At 50.4% G+C, this 20,331-nt stretch overlaps 7 protein-coding genes across 7 annotated transcripts; 3 read left to right on the top strand and 4 right to left on the bottom strand.

The window, feature by feature from the left end:
* Window positions 1–1,480: 1,480 nt before the first annotated feature.
* Window positions 1,481–5,227, bottom strand: QC762_116150 (uncharacterized protein). The gene is made up of 7 exons (XM_062886033.1): window positions 3,966–5,227; window positions 3,687–3,914; window positions 3,042–3,630; window positions 2,759–2,994; window positions 2,104–2,706; window positions 1,953–2,046; window positions 1,481–1,898 (listed from the first exon to the last, which is right to left on the bottom strand). Exons 1-7 carry the CDS (start codon window positions 4,638–4,640, stop codon window positions 1,555–1,557), a joined length of 2,769 nt encoding a protein of 922 aa, XP_062749069.1. The 5' UTR covers window positions 4,641–5,227; the 3' UTR covers window positions 1,481–1,554.
* Window positions 5,147–7,682, top strand: QC762_116140 (uncharacterized protein). The gene is made up of 6 exons (XM_062886032.1): window positions 5,147–5,527; window positions 5,582–5,675; window positions 5,738–5,761; window positions 5,821–6,097; window positions 6,153–6,932; window positions 7,015–7,682. The coding sequence occupies exons 1-6, from the start codon at window positions 5,351–5,353 to the stop codon at window positions 7,544–7,546; spliced, it is 1,884 nt and encodes a 627-aa protein (XP_062749068.1). The 5' UTR covers window positions 5,147–5,350; the 3' UTR covers window positions 7,547–7,682.
* Window positions 7,678–9,093, bottom strand: QC762_116135 (uncharacterized protein). The gene is made up of 3 exons (XM_062886031.1): window positions 8,660–9,093; window positions 7,956–8,534; window positions 7,678–7,889 (listed from the first exon to the last, which is right to left on the bottom strand). Exons 2-3 carry the CDS (start codon window positions 8,481–8,483, stop codon window positions 7,779–7,781), a joined length of 639 nt encoding a protein of 212 aa, XP_062749067.1. The 5' UTR covers window positions 8,484–8,534; window positions 8,660–9,093; the 3' UTR covers window positions 7,678–7,778.
* Window positions 9,094–11,116: 2,023 nt separating this feature from the next.
* Window positions 11,117–12,620, bottom strand: QC762_116130 (uncharacterized protein; the record flags this gene model as incomplete). Its single annotated transcript, XM_062886030.1, has 3 exons — window positions 11,117–12,093; window positions 12,158–12,447; window positions 12,527–12,620. The coding sequence occupies 3 exons, from the start codon at window positions 12,618–12,620 to the stop codon at window positions 11,359–11,361; spliced, it is 1,119 nt and encodes a 372-aa protein (XP_062749066.1). The 3' UTR covers window positions 11,117–11,358.
* Window positions 12,621–13,945: 1,325 nt separating this feature from the next.
* On the top strand, window positions 13,946–17,316 carry QC762_116120 (uncharacterized protein). The gene is made up of 5 exons (XM_062886029.1): window positions 13,946–14,120; window positions 14,185–14,239; window positions 14,301–15,660; window positions 15,718–16,819; window positions 16,879–17,316. The coding sequence occupies exons 3-5, from the start codon at window positions 15,630–15,632 to the stop codon at window positions 16,958–16,960; spliced, it is 1,215 nt and encodes a 404-aa protein (XP_062749064.1). The 5' UTR covers window positions 13,946–14,120; window positions 14,185–14,239; window positions 14,301–15,629; the 3' UTR covers window positions 16,961–17,316.
* QC762_0015470 (uncharacterized protein) lies at window positions 14,283–15,368 on the bottom strand (the record flags this gene model as incomplete). Its single annotated transcript, XM_062883012.1, has 2 exons — window positions 14,471–15,368; window positions 14,283–14,413 (listed from the first exon to the last, which is right to left on the bottom strand). The coding sequence occupies exons 1-2, from the start codon at window positions 14,583–14,585 to the stop codon at window positions 14,283–14,285; spliced, it is 246 nt and encodes an 81-aa protein (XP_062749065.1). The 5' UTR covers window positions 14,586–15,368.
* A 91-nt stretch (window positions 17,317–17,407) lies between the features above and the next one.
* QC762_116110 (uncharacterized protein) lies at window positions 17,408–18,592 on the top strand. The gene is made up of 3 exons (XM_062886028.1): window positions 17,408–17,904; window positions 17,982–18,176; window positions 18,263–18,592. The coding sequence occupies exons 1-3, from the start codon at window positions 17,541–17,543 to the stop codon at window positions 18,316–18,318; spliced, it is 615 nt and encodes a 204-aa protein (XP_062749063.1). The 5' UTR covers window positions 17,408–17,540; the 3' UTR covers window positions 18,319–18,592.
* Window positions 18,593–20,331: the final 1,739 nt, after the last annotated feature.

Here is a 20,331-nt window from a genome sequence, read left to right as displayed (position 1 = left end):
ACAAGCCGTTGCCAGGGCGAACCAGAAATCCAGGGGCTCCAGGGGCAACAGAGGTGGTGCCAGAGGTGGTGCCAGGCAACGGGTACCCCAGGGCCACACAGCGGGAACCAGCAGCTGCAAGCAGTACGCCGGCCAGTACACCTGCGCCCAGTTCAACTGAGCCCAGTTCAACGGCACTTACTAGAACACGTACAGGTCGGGTGGCGAAGCCCAGTGCCAAGGCCCGGCAAGCGATAGAAGGTGACGTGTAATGGCTAGTTTGGTAGTTAGTTAGTGTGGAAATTGATACTGTATTCAGTTTAATTGGCGATGACTTGATTTTTGGCCACGGTTAGATATAATAAAAGGTATAGTAAAGAAAAAGATTATTAGAAGAAATAAATTAGGCTGTTAGGACGTTAATTTAGGATGGGAAGTATCGTATTATAACTCTGGTTTAAGGATAAAAATAATAATTAAGTATAGAACTATAGTGAAATGGTGAGAAAACACACAAAAACAACCACAACACCACAAATATACCATCAACAGGTCCCTGAATGACCACACCTGCGTGACAGTGGCTCGCTCGCAGGCCGCACTTCACGCAGGACAAAGAAAAGACACTATGGGCTCGCAGGCCACATAATAAGCACCGGATTGGCCTGATCAGAGAGCCGGAATTGCCTACACGCGTGCACGGCACAAAATATGAAGAAAATAAAAGTCGATGTCCTGTCTAAAATAGAATGTCAGAAGCAGACCGCTTATATACATGACCGCTGAACCCCCAGAGACCCCCACTTCCTTACTCATAGCCTCACGCCTGTGGCCGCACCCCAAACCAATAGACAGGGTCTGTATACTATAACTAGAAGCCGTTTCTGGCTCCTTGTTATAATTCTTAATATCTGCAGAGTTGAGTGACTTCTAAACACGGCTCTAGGTATATGCGTGTTTCTACTTCCGAGAACTGCTCTAGTATCTTGGAAAGGCAAAGATCTCCGACTTGTAATGTTACGCGCCTAAGGCTGCAGCCTATAGAGAAAATTACTTGCGGTAGTTTTAGAATAGACTAGACGTAACGTATCTTGACTATACATTCTGTATGCTGTTAGAGACATCGGGTTGGGTTGGTAAATGTGATAGGTTTGATATTCGAGATGCGAAATCAAGCTGCTAGAGCACGAATTTCTTGCGAGAGAACACTTTTAAAAGATCCCTAGACTAGCGTTATAGAATAGGCTTGTAAGAGTACCATCAGTAGTAAATGAGGGAACCATTAGTAGGGCGAGCAGACTATGAGCAATCTAGAGCAGTCCTGAGCACGGTGAGCAAACCTTAATCTAAGCAGTCCCTCAGCGAGGTAAGCAGACCCTGAGCAGTCCCTGAGCGAAGTGAGCAGACCTTGAGCAATCCCTGAGCGAGGTGAGCGGGCTGGAGCCAAAGATGAGCCGGTCCTGAGCTCCGCCTAATTCAAGTCAGATAGAGCGGCGAGAAGTCACGTGGCGAATTATGTCCAGATTCCGGTGTTAAAACATCACGTATACACCATGATACAGCTTTTTTCCACACTTAAACAACAAACTTGTCACTATCCACCCTCTTTCCCCCCTGTGGCCCCAACCCAGCCCGCCTCCTCGCCTGCTCCGCCTCGATCGTCCGCCAAAACTCCTTGGTATCCCTCACCAGCCTCGCCCGCTGGATCTCCTCTTCCATCTGCTGGATCTTCCTCACCCGCTTCTCGTTGAGCTTGCGGTAATTTCTCGTCCTGGTGCCAAACGAGGCCGGTTGGAGGAGCGCAATCCGAGTCATGACCCACTTGGTGGGAACCTTGATGCAGTAGAGGAGGAGTGCGAGGGAGAACTTGTCAAAGGCGAGGAGGAGGGAGATGAAGATTACGATTATTGAGACCCCGACTAGTTTGGATGTTAGGGATGGTGGGATAAGAAGAGAGGGAGGGAATCACTTACAAACATAGTAGAGTTCCTGTGCGAGGGTGCCGAGACCGATGCGGTAGTCTTGGATATTCATGCCGAAGATGCTGGTAATGAAAGAGAGGGGGAGCTAGGTGCATTGTCAGCCGGTATGATAATGGAGGTAAGGGTGACGGTAAGAACTTACGAAAATAATACTCAGTACTGAGAACAGCATGATAGACTTGCCCTGGTTGCTTTGCTCGATGCTGTTGGCTACCGCTTCCCACGCCCCGACAATACCGGCGTACTTGTTTTTCGTCTCTAGCAGCTCCTCCAGTCTCCTTTGGCAGTGTTCCGCTGCTCTGTACAAACGGTCAATCTGCCTGTACTGGTCCGCGAGGAACATCTCCGAGTCATCGGCACAGGAGAGCGTCCAGCTTGCCGCTGACTTGGTCTCTTCCGAGACATCTTGGTCGTCACGGAGGCTTTCTTGCATGCGCTTTACCTCCTTGAGACCGGGTGTATGCGGCTCGAAACCGGCACGGAGGGCATAGTTGGGAACTAGGACCCGGGCAACGTTGACGTGGTACTGCTTGAGGACTTCTTGCTGGACGATCTTGATCTGGCGGATGATGCTCAGGTCGCTGAGAATGTTGTCTACTTGCCGAAGGAGGCCGGCCTCGGGGTTGATGTTCATGACTGCCTTGTGGGCTTCGGCGATTTGAGTCTTGTCAGGGGAACGGTAAGCTGCTAGGATCGTCTGAGCAAGCTGGGAGAGCTCTTGACGGGCGGCCAATTCTCTTGTGGTCTGAGCCAGGTGTAAGCTTGCGTCTCGTTTCAGAGCAACTGGAAAATCTTACCACAAAGTTGATCGAATCGGAAAAGATGTAATTGAGCATGGGCTGTCTGTCCGCAAACTTGATATTCTCGTAAAACACCCTGCTGCAGACGTTGAAGATCTTGAGAACCAGATCATATGAACTGCTGACCCCGTCTCGCTCTCTTTCAAGCTGCTTTATTACTCGAGAGTGGATTCCTGACGGATCGCTTGTGAAGTAAGATCCCCAGCGTTGTGGAAAGCTTGTGATGACAGTATCTATCATGGGTTAGCAAAGTCATCATGCAAGCTTCTCGAATACTCACTCTCATCCAAGACAAATACCCACAGCTGGTCCACCATCAAAAAGCGAGGCACAGTTGCCCGTGCACTCGTACAGTCAGAGCACTGGCAAAACTTGCTGCACTGCTGGCGAGTCGGGTCTTTGAGCCCAGCTGTTGCCCTGTACACAATCTGATCCTTGTCCAAGCGTTCAGTATCCCTCAGAAAGTTGGAATACTCATTTAGAGACTGATGCAATGTCCGTCGGGGATGCAACGGGGGATTAGCATAAAGGTACTTGCTGACGAGTTCATCATCCTCATAAGACACCATCAGCTTTGCGATTCTGGCGGCACAAAACAAGATCCTTCCAACAACACCTCGTCTAGTAGTAGCCCGCATCGTCATGGAACGAAAGTGGTTCGTGGATGAGACGATGGCCTCGCGGGCAAGGGAAGAGAGGGAAGTATTGTTGACTTGGTGGACCTGAAGCTCTTGGTGAAAGGTATCTTCAACCCGATCCTGGACTTGCATGCCTGACGCATGTTGTAAAATTGCAGATCTGGTGGTTCTCTCGATGGACTTGTTTTGTCTTTCCAATCCCAATGCTGTCTCCCAGTGGAGGTAAGGGGCCTGTGTGATATGTCAGTTGAAGTACTATTTGTGTGACATGAATTGCATCGACATACAAAGAGGCACATGGCGTTAGGGTTGTTTTCGTGACCGCTTTTGATCACCTCACAACCGGGGTTCAGTTGGCGGGTGTGGGGTGGGCTGTTAGGATCAACGCCCTCCCGAGAGTGACCTCGCCATCCGACCCGTCGAAGAATCTCATGTGTCTTGGACTTGACCTTTGGCTTCCCAAACAGGTCCTCTCTTGGTGGGCGTTCTTCATTGTAATGGCGGGCTATCGCTTCCTGATTGTTGTTAGCTGTGCACTGAATATCTTTCTATGCAAGGTAACTTACTTCTACCCAGGCCATGTTATTGGACGGAATGTGAAACCATCTCAACATGCCTTCTTCACAAGATTCTTTGAGCAAGCTCTTATCACCCTTGTTTGAGAGTAAATCGTCCAACGGGGTTGTTTGGTTTGGGAAACTGCCTTCCAGCTTGGGATGAGTGTAGGGATTACCATCTTTGTAGTAGACAGCACCGGCCTGGAGGCCTTTGTATGGGTGGTCCTTGATGTCCTGAAATGTTGGGGATGGGTTGGCTGAAAGGACCTCGGCGATATTGGGTGTCGATAAAGTCTTGCCACCAAGGCGGATTTCTGGAACGTCAAGACGACTTGTTCGGCTGAGGTTGGTCCGGCTAGCGATGTGTAGTCGGGAAAGAGTAGCGGCTAGCGGCGACCGCTCCGTCTTCTTTGGCTGGGGCTTTGATCTGAAGTCGGATATGTGGTCGGCTAACCTGGAAGTCCAGAACTCTCCATCGGGCCGGGCGTCGATCTCGGACCTGACATGCTCAACCCGGGACAGCAAATGCCCCACCTGGCTGCGGAGGTGTTCGGGGGCATTTTGGACGTATTTCTCTCTCTCATCGTACTTGAGACAGCGACTGAAGTGTAACAGGTCGTCATGTGGAACCGGAAGGCAACCTCCTGGCTTTATCACCCCCTTTGCCTGCTCCTGTACACCCATGATCAGTGTCACTGGCGAGGTAGATGGTGCTGTCTCAGCGGATGGGTGTGGGGTCCAATGGTGTTGTACTAAGCCGACTTAGAGCGACACTGATGTTCTTTCAGATGGACAAAGTTCGGCTGCTTTGTGGAGGACCAAGTGGTCGTCTTAAGGTCTGTGGCCTTGGGCCATGTCTTAGGACGTGAGAGCACACATCGCTGTGCCATCCGTAGCATGTTGGATGTTGGAGCTCCAAGTCAGCAGTGAATCGACCATCTTCCTATTTCCGGAACTCTTCAACCAGTCCAAACCTATGTGGCTACCTATGTGGCTTGTAAGCTGTACTGATAATTGTTGTTGCAGGTCTTGCAGTTGGATTCACGGAGCGCGGATTGAATGCAGGGACGCCACCAACATTGTGCTTCGGGAATGTTGGTGATTGGCTGAAGGGAGTTTGTGCCGTATATCTGTGCCATCTGGAGATGGTCTTGGCAGGCCCCTGAGTTCCTGGGCCTGTTGCATGTATTTTCGGAGAGGCGCTGCCCACCCACGCGCCCACGTTTTGTCGTTGGCATGTTCAATGTTCTCGATCCCTGCGCCTTGGAAATCCAGCCTAATTCTTTCGATCAAAATCTAGAGGCACGGATGGTAATGGCGAAATCGATCTAGCGTCCGGCGCCGGCCGCATATTCCGTGGGTCCTTTGAGTGTCAGCGGCGAGAAAATGTCCGAATGTGGGGCCGGTCACGCTGGGCAGAAACGAGGGGTTCCTGCTGTCTTTGCAGAGTTGATCAATTCTTGATGTTGAAACACTCTCGGGTCGGAATCGGTCTTTTGGGCGCCTCAAAGATGTCCGTCGGCAAATCCCACACTGACCGTCAGTGGTGGAAAGAGGCCGTGGTGTACCAAGTACGGCCTTCTAGCTGATATGACTGACAATGAACTGACACCATCATCCTTCAGATCTATCCAGCTTCTTTCAATGACACCAACAACGATGGCAGGGGTGATGTCAACGGTGTTACCGAAAAGCTTGATTACTTGAAAGATCTTGGAGGCATGGAACGCTCTGCACCTTTGCCGCTCTCTCTCACCATATTTTGCTGACAGGTGGCACAGTCGACGTTGTCTGGCTTTCTCCAAGTGAGCACCGTCTATTTCGGCCCAACAAATCACAATGCTAATTTGGGAAATAATTGCAGTCTATGACAGTCCTCAAGTGGACAATGGATATGATATCGCCGATTACAAGAAGATTTATCCCCCGTATGGCACATTGGAAGATGTTGACCGACTGATTCAGGAGTTGGGCCGTCGTGGGATGAAATTGGTGATGGATTTGGTTGTTAATCACACCTCTGATCAGCATCCGTGGTTTTTGGAATCTCGCTCGTCCAAGTCAAATCCAAAGCGTGACTGGTATATCTGGAGGAAGCCCAAGTATGACGTTGAAGGAAAGCCAAGGCCGCCCAACAACTGGTATGTGCTCCCCTTCTCTTTGATTCGCTTTATTGTAGTTGACACAGTGTTGAAGGAATCAAATTCTGGGAGAGGCGCATTCGGCATGGATTTTCGATGAGACGACCCAGGAGTATTACTTCGCCGCATTCACGCCCCAGCAATCCGATCTCAACTGGGAGAACCCAGACGTCCGGGCTGCAGTGTACGATATTTTGCGCTTCTGGCTAGACCGGGGCGTCGCCGGCTTTCGGATGGACGTGATCAACCTCATCTCCAAGGACCAAAGCTTTCCTGATGCCGAGGTTGTCATACCTGGTCAGCCGTACCAGCCGGCTACCCAACACTTCGCCAATGGGCCAAGGTTACACGAGTTTCTTGGGGAAATGCGGCGCGAGGTTCTTGACAAGTACGATCAGATGACAGTGGGCGAAATGCCCTTCATCTATGATGACAAAGAATTCCTCAAGATCGTGCATCAGAAAGACGGGTTTCTGAACATGGTCTTCCACTTTGAGCTGGTCGATATCGATTCGGAGCGAGGAGATGTCCCTGGTGATGCTCGAATGTCCGTGGGCAATTGGGATGTTTCCGACTTGCGCCGGATTATCTCACGCTGGCAAAGAATCATGATCGATGGCGGTGGCTGGAACTCGCTTTACTGCGAGAATCACGATCAGCCTCGGTCTGTATCGCACTATTGTGATGATAGCGATGAGTACAGAGAGTATGGGTCGAAGTTGCTTGCAATGATGGAGACCACCCTAAGCGGAACTCTTTTTGTCTATCAGGGAGAGGAGCTGGGCATGAGAAATGTCCCGCTTGCGTGGGGACCAGAGGAGTACAAGGATATTGAGTCGGTCAATTATTGGAAAAAGTTTCTCATCCAAGCCCCTCAAATTTTGTCAGAGGCCTTGCTAACGTTAACCTTCCTTCAGGGTAAATGAGATGTATCCTAATGACCAAGAAAAGCTTCAAAAAGCCCGGAGAGCTCTTCGAGCCAAAGCCCGGGACAACGGTCGCACCCCCATGCAATGGGACAGCAGTCCAAACGGTGGCTTTTGTCCAGAAGAGGTTACCCCTTGGATGCGGGTGAATGACGATTATCCAGTTGTCAATGCAGCAGCACAAACAAAACCGGAAGCTACCTCGTCCGTGTACCACTTCTGGCAGAGGTTGGTGACGCTTCGGAAAGAGAATGCTGGTGCTCTGGTCCATGGCGGATTTGAACTTATCGACGAGACAAATCCAGACGTCTTTTCGTACGTTAGGGTGGCTGACTCTGGGGAGAAATGGGTGGTTGTTCTCAACTTCACTGGGCACTCGGCTACCTGGGAAAGTCCCAAATGGGGACTCCAATGGGTGGCGGGAAATTATGCCGATGGTTTGGACAAGGTGCAGAGTGGTGGCACCGATCTGGTGCATCTGAGGCCCTGGGAGGGTCTCATCGCCAGACAACCGTGTAATTAGTCCACAGATGTCATGTTACAAGCTTTGGGCTATCACGTCGTCCAGTCATTGACATCTCGCAAGGATGCCTTCATCAACGTTTGGTATACCGCTTCGTCCGGCTGAAGACGCCATGAATCCATTCAATTATCCTACACTTTCCTCACATTTCACCAATCCCGTTCTCTATCCTACACGGCCGTCCTCATTCCATCCGCCCTCAGCCAATCTCACCCCGCACCTGCAGAGGCAATCAGAAATGTAGCCTGGCAAGGGCCAGCTGCAACTCGGCCTGGCCGATATCCACCCGAAGGCGAGCCAACGCCTCCTCCAACTGACCAGAGTTCAACAGTTTGGAAGTTGACTGGTAGCTTTCAGTTAGTATAATTGATCACGTCAAAATCCAGGGATCAAACTCCAGGGAACTTACATAGACGATCTCCATCTCATCACCACCATCCTCCTCGCCCACCTCATCCACCACCTCATCCCCCTCTCCCTCCTCATCCCCCACAAAGATATCGACGACCTCGTCGTCATCCTCCCTTCCCACACCCACACCGAAATCACCCAGCCCAGCCCGCACCAAAAACTGGACCATCGCAAAGTCCCCCCAGTTCAACATGTCCACTTCAAAGAAGCGGTCAATGTTGTGCGCGAGGGCGCAATGCTCCTCCACGGCAAACGGCTCCTCAGGCGCCTCGAACCAACACTGCCGAGCAGCCCGCAAGACCATGAAGATCTTGCAGAACAGCTCGGACGGCACCAGTCTCGCCCACGTGCCCACGCCCATGCTCGTTCCGCCACCAGCCAAAACCACCGGGACCGTTCCGACACGCAACTTCAACCTGTTCAAAAACGCCATTGTTTCGACGTTTCCGTTTATTTCCCCTGACTCCATCATCTCCCGAGTCACTTCTGTCGCCGCAGCAAAAATTGAGGCCAGGGCCTTGTCCATGATGGATCTGGTCAAGCTAAGCTTGACCACGGAGACTTCGAGGTTGGAAGCCTGTAACGCAAAGTTTTGTTTAGCCAAAACATTCCTTGTTGATGATGTTGTGATTTCCTTTTTTTCTTATTTTCCTTCGTTTTCTTCTTTCTTTTTTTGGATTTTCAAACAATGAAAAGACATACCCAGCTGTTCTTGATCGCTCGGATCACTTTGCTATCGGCAGCAGCGCGGTTCAACAACACAGTTTTGTTGGCTGTAACCACCACATGTTAGCCATTGGACCAGTGAACGCTGTCACGCCGCCATAGATAGTTTGGTGAAAGGGGGATGAATTTTTGAAGTTGGTTTTTGCAGTTGGACTGGTCCATTAAGTCAAATTGAGATCACATGACTGACTCCTGTCTTTGCCAGGTGTCTAGCATATGACCTGTGGTTGACAAATCCGTAATCCTTGAGTGGCTTGGATATAGCGGTCCTTAAATTGGCGAACTTCCGGCAGGAGAAAGAGGTCGAGAGAGCGAGATGTCATTGCTGACAGACCCTCTGTGGTTGCTAAGGTGGTTGAATGTCGTGATAGATCGAGAAAAAAGAGCTGCCAGGATCTTCAAGATACAGCCTTTGACATGGGTAAAAGTCGAATTGATAACTGAGGAAACTAATGGAAAGCAACAAAATACTTACCGTAAACCATCCCATTTCTGGGGAGAAGCTCGGCGAGACGTTTATGAGCAGCCGCGCGAGCGGCTGAGGGGCCGGCGGAACGACTGGCTTGCTCGCGCCTTTCGGCGCGGCGACGGCGAGCGGCAACGGAAGATTTCGCCATGATTTTTTCAAAAAAAAAGAAAAAAAAAAAAAAAAAAAAAAAAGAAAAAAGAAAACCGAGCACGACGAGAGAGAGCGCAAGCAAACGCGAAGTTTTGGAAAAAAAAATCGAAAGCGGGCGCGCAAGCAAAGTCGCGAGTGGCTGCTTGGATGAGATAGAAAGAAAGTGTGAAAGTTCACGACAACTTCAATCTTTTTTTACTATCCTGCCCCTCATCGTGGACTTACTTCTCCGGATTGTCGTCATTGGCCAACGGAAGGGCTCTGTTTCTTCCTCCAGTGCTCCCACAGGCAGAACATCAAGGGAGCAAGTAGACTTCAGAAAAAAAAGGCCTCTCTCCATTCTGCCACCTACCTCCCCTGACGTGTGCTTCGTGACCGCCCAAGTGTTTTGAGATTCATATCACAGGTGACGAGAGGCTTCTCTGGAGTGCTGGCATCATATGTGTAGGTCAAAGAGTTCGCCTTGATACTCCATCAATCAGCTGTACTTCCATCTACATCTCCTGTATCCCTTTGAGCTCCCATCTATCCACATCGTCTCCCAGTGTTTCACCTGTCGGCACGGTCAATCTTAATTTAACATTGTCTTCTGCTAAAGGAAGTCCAAAAAATCGATTTGCACGAAGATATATACCATTTACATTGCTTGCCCAAGGCTGTCATTTGGGTACAACAAGATCATAAAATAGGCAGTCATGTGCAAGTAAATTCTGTTTCGAGTAACAGACCGAGATACGAAGGCTGTGTCGGTTAAGGGATGAGAGAAAGTTTCGGTCGAACACCCTAAATGAAGATAGGCCAAGAGAGGCAGGATTTTATATTACAATCATCACCAAACAATTTCAACCAAAATGCAATCGTGACAAGTCCATGATTGTAGCCTGCAGCACAGTCATGATGACAAACACGCCAAACAAATCACATGGAAATCTTGCGAGCCGTGCCAGACAGCTAGGACAATGAAAATACAGTGGACAGCCGACGGTCGATGACATCATGCGCTATGTGGTCGCTCCTTCCTTGTTGACGTGCCCCCGGTATTTATATCAGTTTCCGCAGTCTCAATGTCATCAAAACAACCAGAGGGTTTAGCCAATTGGTCAGGCTCCCGCTCCCAGAGGTTCATTCTCTCATCCCTTCTGTCTGCTGGGTCGACTTCCAGCAGTGTAGAAGTTATGGGTTCGATTCAATGCTGTTCCAACCAGTTTTTTAGTGTAGCTGGCGCTTAGCTAGTTCTGCTAGTTTGTAGTCGTACCCTCCTCTTCGGAGGAGCTGAGGACTGGGGAAGCTCAGTATTGCTATCATGTGGGATTATTGTACGATCTGGGGGTTGAAGGGGACCATAGTGATTCCAGGGAGGATCCTTCAGATGGATGAGAATTTCTTTTGTTCTTCTGACGTTTTCGACTTTCCTTTTTTTGCCCAACCCACTCCCTCTATTCTCCTTATCCGAGAGCTGTTAAGCAGCACCAACTCCAACTACTAACAGCAAGTATCTAAAAGTCCCTATTTCCCTTCCAATTAACCCCAGACCATCTACGCAGTCATGCATGCTAGTGGCTCAGTAACAATACTATTAGATTGTTCTTGTTCCAGCTGAAGATTGTCCAGCAGGACAACAAGGCTCGCAAACCAAACATTCTTTTTATTACCTCAATCTCTCGGAGGGAATTTCCGTGTCATGGACCTCAACGCTAACCAGACACCTCTCAAAGAAAAAAGACCGACTCTGCTATTAAGTCTCAGCGCCCATGCCTCACCATGGTTCCTTGGGGGCATGTTCCACATTCCCCCGTCATTCTTCGGCATCGATGAATTCACTCGTTGACACGACATCACAAACCCATCTCATCTTGGATACCTATGAACTGTCATTTTTCTCTATTCAATGGAGTTTCTCCGACAGATAGTATTAAAAGTAAGATAAATAGAAAACCCAAAACCCAACCCAGGCATGCAAAAACTCCAGACCCATGCAACCAACCCTGTGCTTTTCTCTGTCGCTACAAGAGGGACAGAATGAACATTTTTCCATTATCGAGACATTCCACGTCCGTCACCAGCATTGTCCACCCCCATATCCAATCGGCTGAGTAAAGCCCATCACCGGTTGCTCACTCTGCTCATACACCAACGCATCAGTCTGGTAAATTCCCAGCATGTTATACCCCGATAAACTTCCATCGACAGCAGACAACTGCTCATACATCTGCTGTTGAGGTGGTTGCCGAGTCTGGGAATAATCCAGCTCCGGGAAACCCAACGACTGTTGCGGCAGCATGGTTGGAGGAGCAGGCGAGTAGCTCTGCATGATGCTCATATCAGGTGAGCTCCAAGTCGTGTCACTCGAGCCAGTGGTGGTCCATTCCAGCCCAGCACCACCCAGCTGAGGACTTGGCGAGTGGGATGTGCTCATCGCCCCTCCTTGGTACCACCCACCAGGTTGGGAGTATCCCTGGTCTAGTGAGCCAAAGTCCATATTGGAAGGCTGGCTGTTGCCGCTGTTGACGAACCATTCTGGGTACGACTCTGGCTCTGGGGTGCTGGTGCTGCTGGATGCGATGGAAGGGGGGCTGAGGTAGTTGAGACTGGGCCCTGGGCTTGGGCTTGAAGCTGTGGAGTATGTGATAACGGACTTCTTGGAGGAAGACTTGGACACGTTTTCTTGCTTGCGCTGGAGGATGCTGTATCGGTTCTTGGCGGACAGGGAGGTGCGGTTGGGGAAGTGCTTGTGCACGATTTCGCTCCAGTTTCGACCACTTTTGCTTACTTGGTGGAGGAGTCTCGCGTCCTGTTAAATTAAACTGTGTTAGACAATCTTGAGGGTAAGTGTCTCATCTCGTGGCGTGACATACCTCGTCTGATGTCCACGGGCTTTTGTCAATGCTGGGATCAAGACAGTCGTACCACCGCTTCCAGCATTGATCCCCGTTGCGAGTGCCCACTGCCTCTGCAATCTTGCTCCAGCGTGCCCCATACACTTCCACTGCGGCCTTGAGCTTCTGGTCTTCGTCTTTTGTCCACGTGCCTTTCCGGATGGTGTTGATAATGCTATAGTGCCATCTCTTGCGACAATCTTTATTGTTCCTACCCGGTAAATGAGAGGCGACCTTGTGCCAACTGATAGGGCCGTGTGCTGGGGTTTCTGCGGTGGGGAGGAGGCCTGTTAGCTACCTCTGGTAGGACAAAGGCGGGGTGATTGGGCAATGATAGACTTGACTTACCAGCCCTGACAGCTTCTGAAAGGACATGGTCCTCCTCTGGAGTCCACACCTGTCGAGTCTTTTGCTTCGAAGCAGCTGATGAGGTGGAAGACATTGTGGGTAGTATTATGAGCAGTATTTAAGAGCCAAATAAAGCATTGATGTGCAAGCGGATTGTCATGAGTGAATATGGCGTCAAAATTGAAGCCTGATCGGGCAGGTATCGCCTCTACTTATGAACAAGTGAACTCATGCTGAGCCTCGGGGAGCATCGAGTAGAGAGGGATTTCTCTTGGCCTTCGCCACGATCTGAGTGACACCTGAGGGAAATGCTGCGGCATCCTCCGAGCAATCAAGCCGTGATGCATGGCAGCAGTGGAAGTAGAAACTGTCTGGTGATGAAACACGAGCATGACTTGCAGTGCTCTCGCCAGTTCCCGTGTGATACGTACCCCCAACCAGAAAGGATATCAGCCCTACGGATGGGTCCCTGCACAGACTCATTGTCAAAGACAAGCAACGTGGCGGTCAAGTTGAAGGGGGTTGCGTGCCATACCCGTGGAGCTGGACCTGCCGGCAGCAGAATTTGACGGCTGTGATTGGCTTCGAGCTACCTCTCGGCCTCTTTTCTGAGCCTGATTGGCCTATCGCTGGTCTCGGCCGACTTTCAGCTCACAAAGTGCAACCCGATCAGGCAGGAAGCTTATCTCTCTTGCTCACGATGTGACGGCTGAAGGATATCTCGGTCGTGAAAGCGGCCGACTGAGGGGAAGTGCTGCGGTTCATGGTGGGGTATTGTCATGGAAGCGGCAGTCGGTGGCTCTCCAGATTCCCCCGGCTTTCAACGGCCATTCGGTTCTGTTGGATGAGATGCTTCATTTCCCGAGACCTTGGGAGCTAGTGCTGTACGTCCCCTGCACTTGCTGCAGCCCCAGAGAAGGGACTGAGGAGCAACCAGCTCTCCACCTGGCGGCGATGCCGGCGCCATCCAACCATATCTGGTAAGGTATCTAGTAGCACTGTACGTTTGAGCGGTTGAAGCGGTTGAAACCATTGAAGCCACCAAAGCCACTGACCACAGCTTTGGGAAAGAATGTCGAAAGATAATGCACAGTCTTCTCACAATCGACACTCCTCCTCGGGCAGGAGTTGGACGAAGCGGGCGGTGATCGGGGACTTGCACTGTCGCACTGCCGTGGACGGGAGCTGGCCCAAATAAGCCCTTCTCCGGCGGTCTCTGTCCACTTATTTTCGACCTATCAGTTATCGGTGATGCAGCACGAGACACAACGGGCGCTTTGCCGGTGCCCACGGCATGGGTGCTGCTTGCCCGTCGCACATTGACTGGACTGCGCCAGGACGGAGCGCAGTCCGCAAAAGCCAAGACTTGGAGATAGTGGCTTCTGCCGTGGAACACCCAGAAACAGCAAAGGTCTAGATTGCGCCTCAGCATGGCTTTGGAACAAGTGCAAAAACTGGTTCACCCCAATGTCCACCCGGATAATGTGTAAACAGACGGAAGCAACGAATTGGAAGACGCGGCATGCACCAAGCCCCATGCAAAAGTTGTTGCAGCCTTATTTGCTCGTCTGAGTGACCGCCATTCTTCATCGAGGTGCACAGCCTCCCCATGCTACAGCATCTACCCCATATCGTCGCAATCCCTGACATTGTTCCAGGACCCTCAACGTGACATCCTCGATCCAACGCTAGAGAAGCTCTCTAAGGAGTCAGGTTCGGCCCGATGACAACATCCTTCATCAGTTTGGGGTATTTGCTAACTCTTGCCCCACAGTTCCGCATTGCAAGTAGAATTAAGAACCGACGACCAGCTATTGCTCAGATCTCGCCTCCTTGACAACCTCGCCGACCTTGCGGCACCTTCGGCGATTACTTGAACCTTGAAACCTAGACATGCCATAGCGTCAATCGTAACGGCATTGAGGCTATGATGGTTGAACTTACCTATGATATCATATGATCGGTGAACAGAAGAGTAATGTATCACCGTCATTCGGCAAGGTGGTATGATGCTGGATCTTTCTCGTCCTCCATTAAAGACAAAAGTCTGGACCCCCATTTTGAAAAGGTTCTAGATCTTCACCGGGTATCAAACGTTGCACTTGCATTTCCATGCGGTGGAACAAACAATTAGCTCCTTGCATGAGCATCATGACACAAGTCATTCGACTGCGGTACCTGAGTTACATCGCAACTGGTCCGTCACGATATCAACAACGCGTTCAATCTCTGTGCCGACTGTCGAGCCATGATATGTGCGGAAGACACGAGAAACGAAAACTGACATGTCGTAGACCTCTGTTCTGAGCAGTAGTACCCTCCTTTGTAACGTCCGTAGTCCCGAGTACCCCCACATGGTCGCCGAACAAGCCCTTTCTCCGCCTCACCATGTCTCGATCGATGGAATCGATTGGATCCCATGCTTGAGGGGCTACACGCCGCCAGGAACCACCACCTCACATCAGAACCTACTCTCGACTGCCCGCGACCAGCTTCCTGTTTTGTTCGCCGCATTTGTTGAGAAGGTTTTGGCGCCTGGCCGAAATCTTGGTACCACGATCCCGTGCCGCTTTCGTATACCCCGACGCCGTCTCCGGACCACACTCCAAGATGTCTTCGCGTGTGTGGGAGAATTGTCGTTGTTGTTGCCTATAGTGGTGGTCAAATTAAGCTCATACCAAATATAGATGCCTTGGATGGGGCTAGAGAAAGGCTGCTCCGTGCCCCTGAGTCCCTGACAGGGATAGCAAAACAACAACGGCCGTCTTCTGTCTTGGCAGCAACCACAAGGGCCACCATTGCTTGGCGGACATATACATCGATGAATAACTGGTAATATAGGGGAGTTGCTTGTAATTCGGCAGCTCTTTGTGGTGATCTCATGGACATAAATGGGGTCGCACTGTGGTGAAGATCTTGGGACCTCTCATTTGACGTCATCCATTTTCGCAAACCATATCAACCTCACAAGTAACAAAAGCACATCTCACAATTCTCAAACCAAGCCAGACCACCCTAATTTTCACCTCAAAACTACCATCACGTTAAATCATTGCTGATTTCGTTCCTGTCGGGTCAAAATTCAAAAATATATCCAGTCAAGATGTCCTCAGCAATCGTGTGCGGCGCAACCGGTATGTAACCCCTATCATCCCCATCTCTCCAATCCCTCTCACTAACACACCCCCAAGGCATTCTCGGCCGAGAAATCGTCTACCGCCTCGCCTCCAACCCTACAAAATGGAAAACGATCCACGCCCTCTCCCGCTCCAAAAAAGACGACTACCCCTCCAACGTAGTCCACAACCACATCGACCTCCTCCACTCAGCCGAAGACATGGCCAAAGACCTTGCCTCCGTCTCAGGCGAATACGTCTTCTTCGCAGCCTACATGCAAAAGGACAGCGAGGAAGAAAACTGGAAAGTCAACGGCGACATGCTCACCAACTTCCTCCGCGCGCTCACCCTCACCGGTGCCGCCAAATCCATCAAGCGGATCCTCCTCGTCACGGGATGCAAGCAGTACGGCGTCCACCTCGGCCGCGCCAAGAACCCGATGATGGAATCTGACCCCTGGCTTACGGACCAGAACATCTACCCGCCCAACTTTTACTACAGACAGCAAGATATCCTCCATGATTTCTGCAAGGCTAACCCACATATTGGATGGAACGTCACTTACCCTAATGATGTGATCGGTTTTGCGAATGGGAACTTTATGAACCTGGCTTCTGGACTGGGGATTTACGCTGCTGTTTGCAAGGAGCAAGGGAGGAAACTGGCTTTTCCTGGGAATGAGGGGTTTTACTTGGGTTTTGATTGCTACACTAGCTCCAAGCTCCACGCGGAATTCTGCGAGTGGGTTGTGTGCGAGGACAAGACGAGGAATGAGGCGTTTAATGTGGTGAATGGGGATGTGCAGACTTGGGAGGATATGTGGCCCAGGCTGGCGAGGAGATTTGGGATGGAGGTTGATCAGGGGCAATTTCAACAAGAGGTTGGGGAACTGGCAGCGAAAGTTGAGATGAATGAGGTGCCGCCTATTAAGGCTTGGGAGAAGGAGTTGGGGTTGGAGGGGAGGGTGAAGAGGAACATGCTGAGTCAGAGGGTGAGTTTGGTCAAGTGGGCGGAGCAGGAGGATGTCGAAAAGGCGTGGGAGAGGTTGGCGGAGAGGGAAGGGTTGCAGAAGGATGGGTTAGAGAAAGGGACGTGGGCGTTTGTGGATTTTGAGCTGGGGAGGGATTTCGATCTGGTGATTAGTATGAGTAAGGCGAGGGAGTTTGGGTGGACTGGGTAAGTTCTTGTACTTTTGAGGTGATTGTGGATTTAAGCTAACACACTCCGGCTTGTAGATATCAAGATACATGGAAGGCATTCTCGGATGTGTTCGGTGAGCTTGAAGCTGCGAAGGTGCTGCCAAAGAGTCATAAATGAGAGTCCGGTACGCGAGGTGCTTACCAAGACGGGTGGTCAGGCACACCTTATTTAGGCCCTCTATTTAACCCGGAGAATCTCCATGGCACTCTATGCTATCAGACCATCTGGTGTAGTACAATCCATTACGGTCAGTCATAAGAAGGTCAATTGATATTGAATCATCTACTACCTGCATCTGATTCAACCTCAGCCCTATCTCTAGTGCAGAATAGACCAAGAAAAGAGATGAAGGTTCATTGAATAGACGAGACATGCAGAATCATCTCAATAAGCCCAACAGCATCTGCAATGGTAAAATATATTGTATATGGGGCGCAGGCTTACCTACCTGCTGGAGATACCTTGGGTATGGGACCGACATTAGGGCAACTGTCCATCAAAGTCACCAAAAAGTTTTCAATGGTTAGAGCTCATTGTTGGCTAACGCTATGGCACATTAGCCTGAGCAGCCACGGGATTTGGGTATAAAGAGGCTGGATGTCGCCAGAAGAACTAATATTCTCTCATCATCACCATCACTACCATCACCGCAGTAAACCCTCGTCAAGCAGTTGCTTTCACAGTCAGTATCTCCAAGATGCGCTTCTCTATCATAGTTTCCGAGGTCATCGCCTTCCACTCGGTGGCGGTCTTTGCTGCCCCGAATGAGATTACTCCCAGGGAGAATCCCGTTGCTATTCCAGCCAAGCTCATTCCCGAGTCAATCGTCAACGCCACCGCCTTGGGTGTTGATGTTTGGGGTCCAGTCCCTGACGATGCTACAAAAGGTGACGGTTTCTACACCGCTACGCCAGGAACCCTCGGCTGGGCCTGGATTCGTGCCCAGCAAGACCTCGGTTCATATGAGGACGTGCTTGAGTCTAGGGGGCTGCTGCCGTCCGCTGCCGTTGAAAAGCGCCAAACCACAAGCATCACGGTGAACGCATATTCGGGGGATTGGTGTAGGTGCTCACTGACAACAGTCCAATTTCTCGCTTATACAGAAGGCTAACATTTCATCTCGTTCTTCTACCTCCAGGCACCGGCAGCGCCTGGCACTTCACAAACCCAGCATACAACGTCCGCGTGCTTCCCTCCGAGAATTCTTTCTGGTACAGCTTCGGTTTCTCATACCGCACGCTTCGGGCCAACGAAAATGTCCAGCTGAGACGCGGCCCATACAATGGTGACAGATGCCAGACGTGGCATGGAACAATCAACGGCCCCACCCAAGGTATGTGCTAAGGTATCCTCTTTATTACTTCCAAGTTACAAAGATTGCACGAACCCTTAAAGTACAACTTGCTGACTTGGGTCCAGCCGGTATATGCTGGCAGATTGCATCCACCACCTGCTTCGAGATGAAGCAGACTTGAGCAGCCATCTCCGCGCAACCCATGCTTTGCGTTCTTGCCTCTCTCGTTCCCGTCTTGCTGCTTCTTCCTCTTGACGCCGTTTTTGTTCCTTCATTTTCTCTTCTGTTTCTAAGTTTAGTGACACATTAGCGATGTACAAGATAGTTTCATTGATCCATTGAATGCGAGATACATACCTCGGTCCTTCGGCTTCTTTGGGCCCTGTGGTGCATTGACAGCTGGTACCGCGGCTGGATCGTAATCATCCTCATAGCCCGGTAACACGTAGACGGTAAGTAGGACGTCATAGTCTTGAAATATGGTATCAAGCATGTTGAATGCGAGCACAGTTGGGCCGCCTGCTGTCGAGCTGTCAAATTGCACGGCTAGATTAACCGTTCCCACTGCGAAAGAAACGTCCACCTGGCCTGGAATCATATAAGCTTCACAGACCCTTGTCTCAAGAGGCATTCTTTTGTCAAAACCGAGTTTCTAAGCCAGTTTGCTGCTGATAATTGGCCCGAGGGTGTTGGTGTTATCGTACCGGGCTCTCACCAGTATTGCCGACACCCCCGCAAAGTTCGAGAGGTAGATCGTTACATCGTACTCCTATATTCCAAACGCGCCTGTCAGTCTGAAGTTTGTGCCTAAATTTAAGATGCAATGGTTTGCTTACGTCTCTGGGGAAAGAAGAGCAATACCCTCGGCTGGATTTGTGACTATGGCTCTTTACCTCTTTGAGTGTCTTGTTGGTTTGTGGAGCAGAATGCTTTTTCGAGCCCCCACATTGATGAGTTGACTCTTCAGTGTTCAACAAGATGTACTTGTCGTTCGGGAACGAAGAATTCCCCTCTTCGCCTGGGTAAGAGCCCTGATCGCTTAGAAGGACGACTGTGCCGTTTTGCTCCTCTTCCACAAAAGTGCCCGATTCCAAATCATCATGCTGTCCGTAGCCGTAGTGTTGATCAATATCTTTCAATTTGATTTTTGAAAAGTCCAAATTGAGGTGGGCTTCATAGGGATCGTCTGGCTTTTCCTCTTCGTTGTCTTCCGGTGCAAGGCTCAAGCTGGTGTTTGACGGCATCGAATCAGGCGCAAACTCATCTTCATAACTCCCGTTGGGCTGGGAGGGTGCTCCATTTTGGCGGATATATCCTTCCGGGGATGAATATCTATCTCTAACGGTTGGTTCGTCCTGGCCAAAATTTTCATTCGAAACGAAATACTGATCACCAGAGATACATTGGCCATAAGGGGGATATCCAATTTGAGGGGGGTAATCTGCTGCGGAGCTGGCACGATAGTAATCCACGTTGTCTGCGTACCCCATAGCCACAGAACCTCCTTGAAAATAAGTGTCCTCATTGACGCCCGAAGACAAATCCGTAGGCCTTGATGCCCACGAATCGCTGGTGGGCGCTGAGGGACTCCATGGCTTGCCTGTGGTTTGAGGAGAACTCCACAGGTCGCCTGTGGGTGGAGGAGGGTTCCATGGGTCCCCGTAATATGGGTTGTTGGACGGTTTGTCAGAGTTTGGAGACGACATTGTTCCCTTTTCACTTGGTTTGAGCTAGTGACCGGTGATCCTTTCGGACTGGAATGGACGTGAACTCTTGGTAAAGGTTGAACGTCAAGAAGCCTGAGTAACGGCGGGGTAACAGAAGAAACAGAGTGAAGGAGACACACTTTTATTAGGCAGTTCATCGGCAGCCTGGTCTCTCTGCTTCCTCATGTGGGGTAGGAGACATGTGTGTGCTGGCCCGGGGATCAGACTCCTGGTGTCAAACTGGATGTCGCGGTCCCGTCATGAAGATGGAAAGTGTAACTTTCAACGCACCCCGCCCCCATCATTCAGATCCAGCTAGATGTATCTACTAGCAGAAACATGGCGACGATGATGAATTTTCTGTTTGCCCCTTAACTAAAAGAAATAGTTATCATATCCAGACTAGACCATGTAAATGCAACCACTCATGCTTCGAGCGTTGTCAACCCTCAACTAGATACCTTAGTCTTAACTGAACCGGGCTACAG

This window comes from Podospora pseudocomata (genome assembly GCF_035222375.1).
Source record: "Podospora pseudocomata strain CBS 415.72m chromosome 1 map unlocalized CBS415.72m_1, whole genome shotgun sequence".
NCBI lineage: Eukaryota > Fungi > Ascomycota > Sordariomycetes > Sordariales > Podosporaceae > Podospora > Podospora pseudocomata.
The sequence above is the reverse complement of the archived record's forward strand: the minus strand, read 5'-3'. Positions and strand labels throughout refer to the sequence as shown.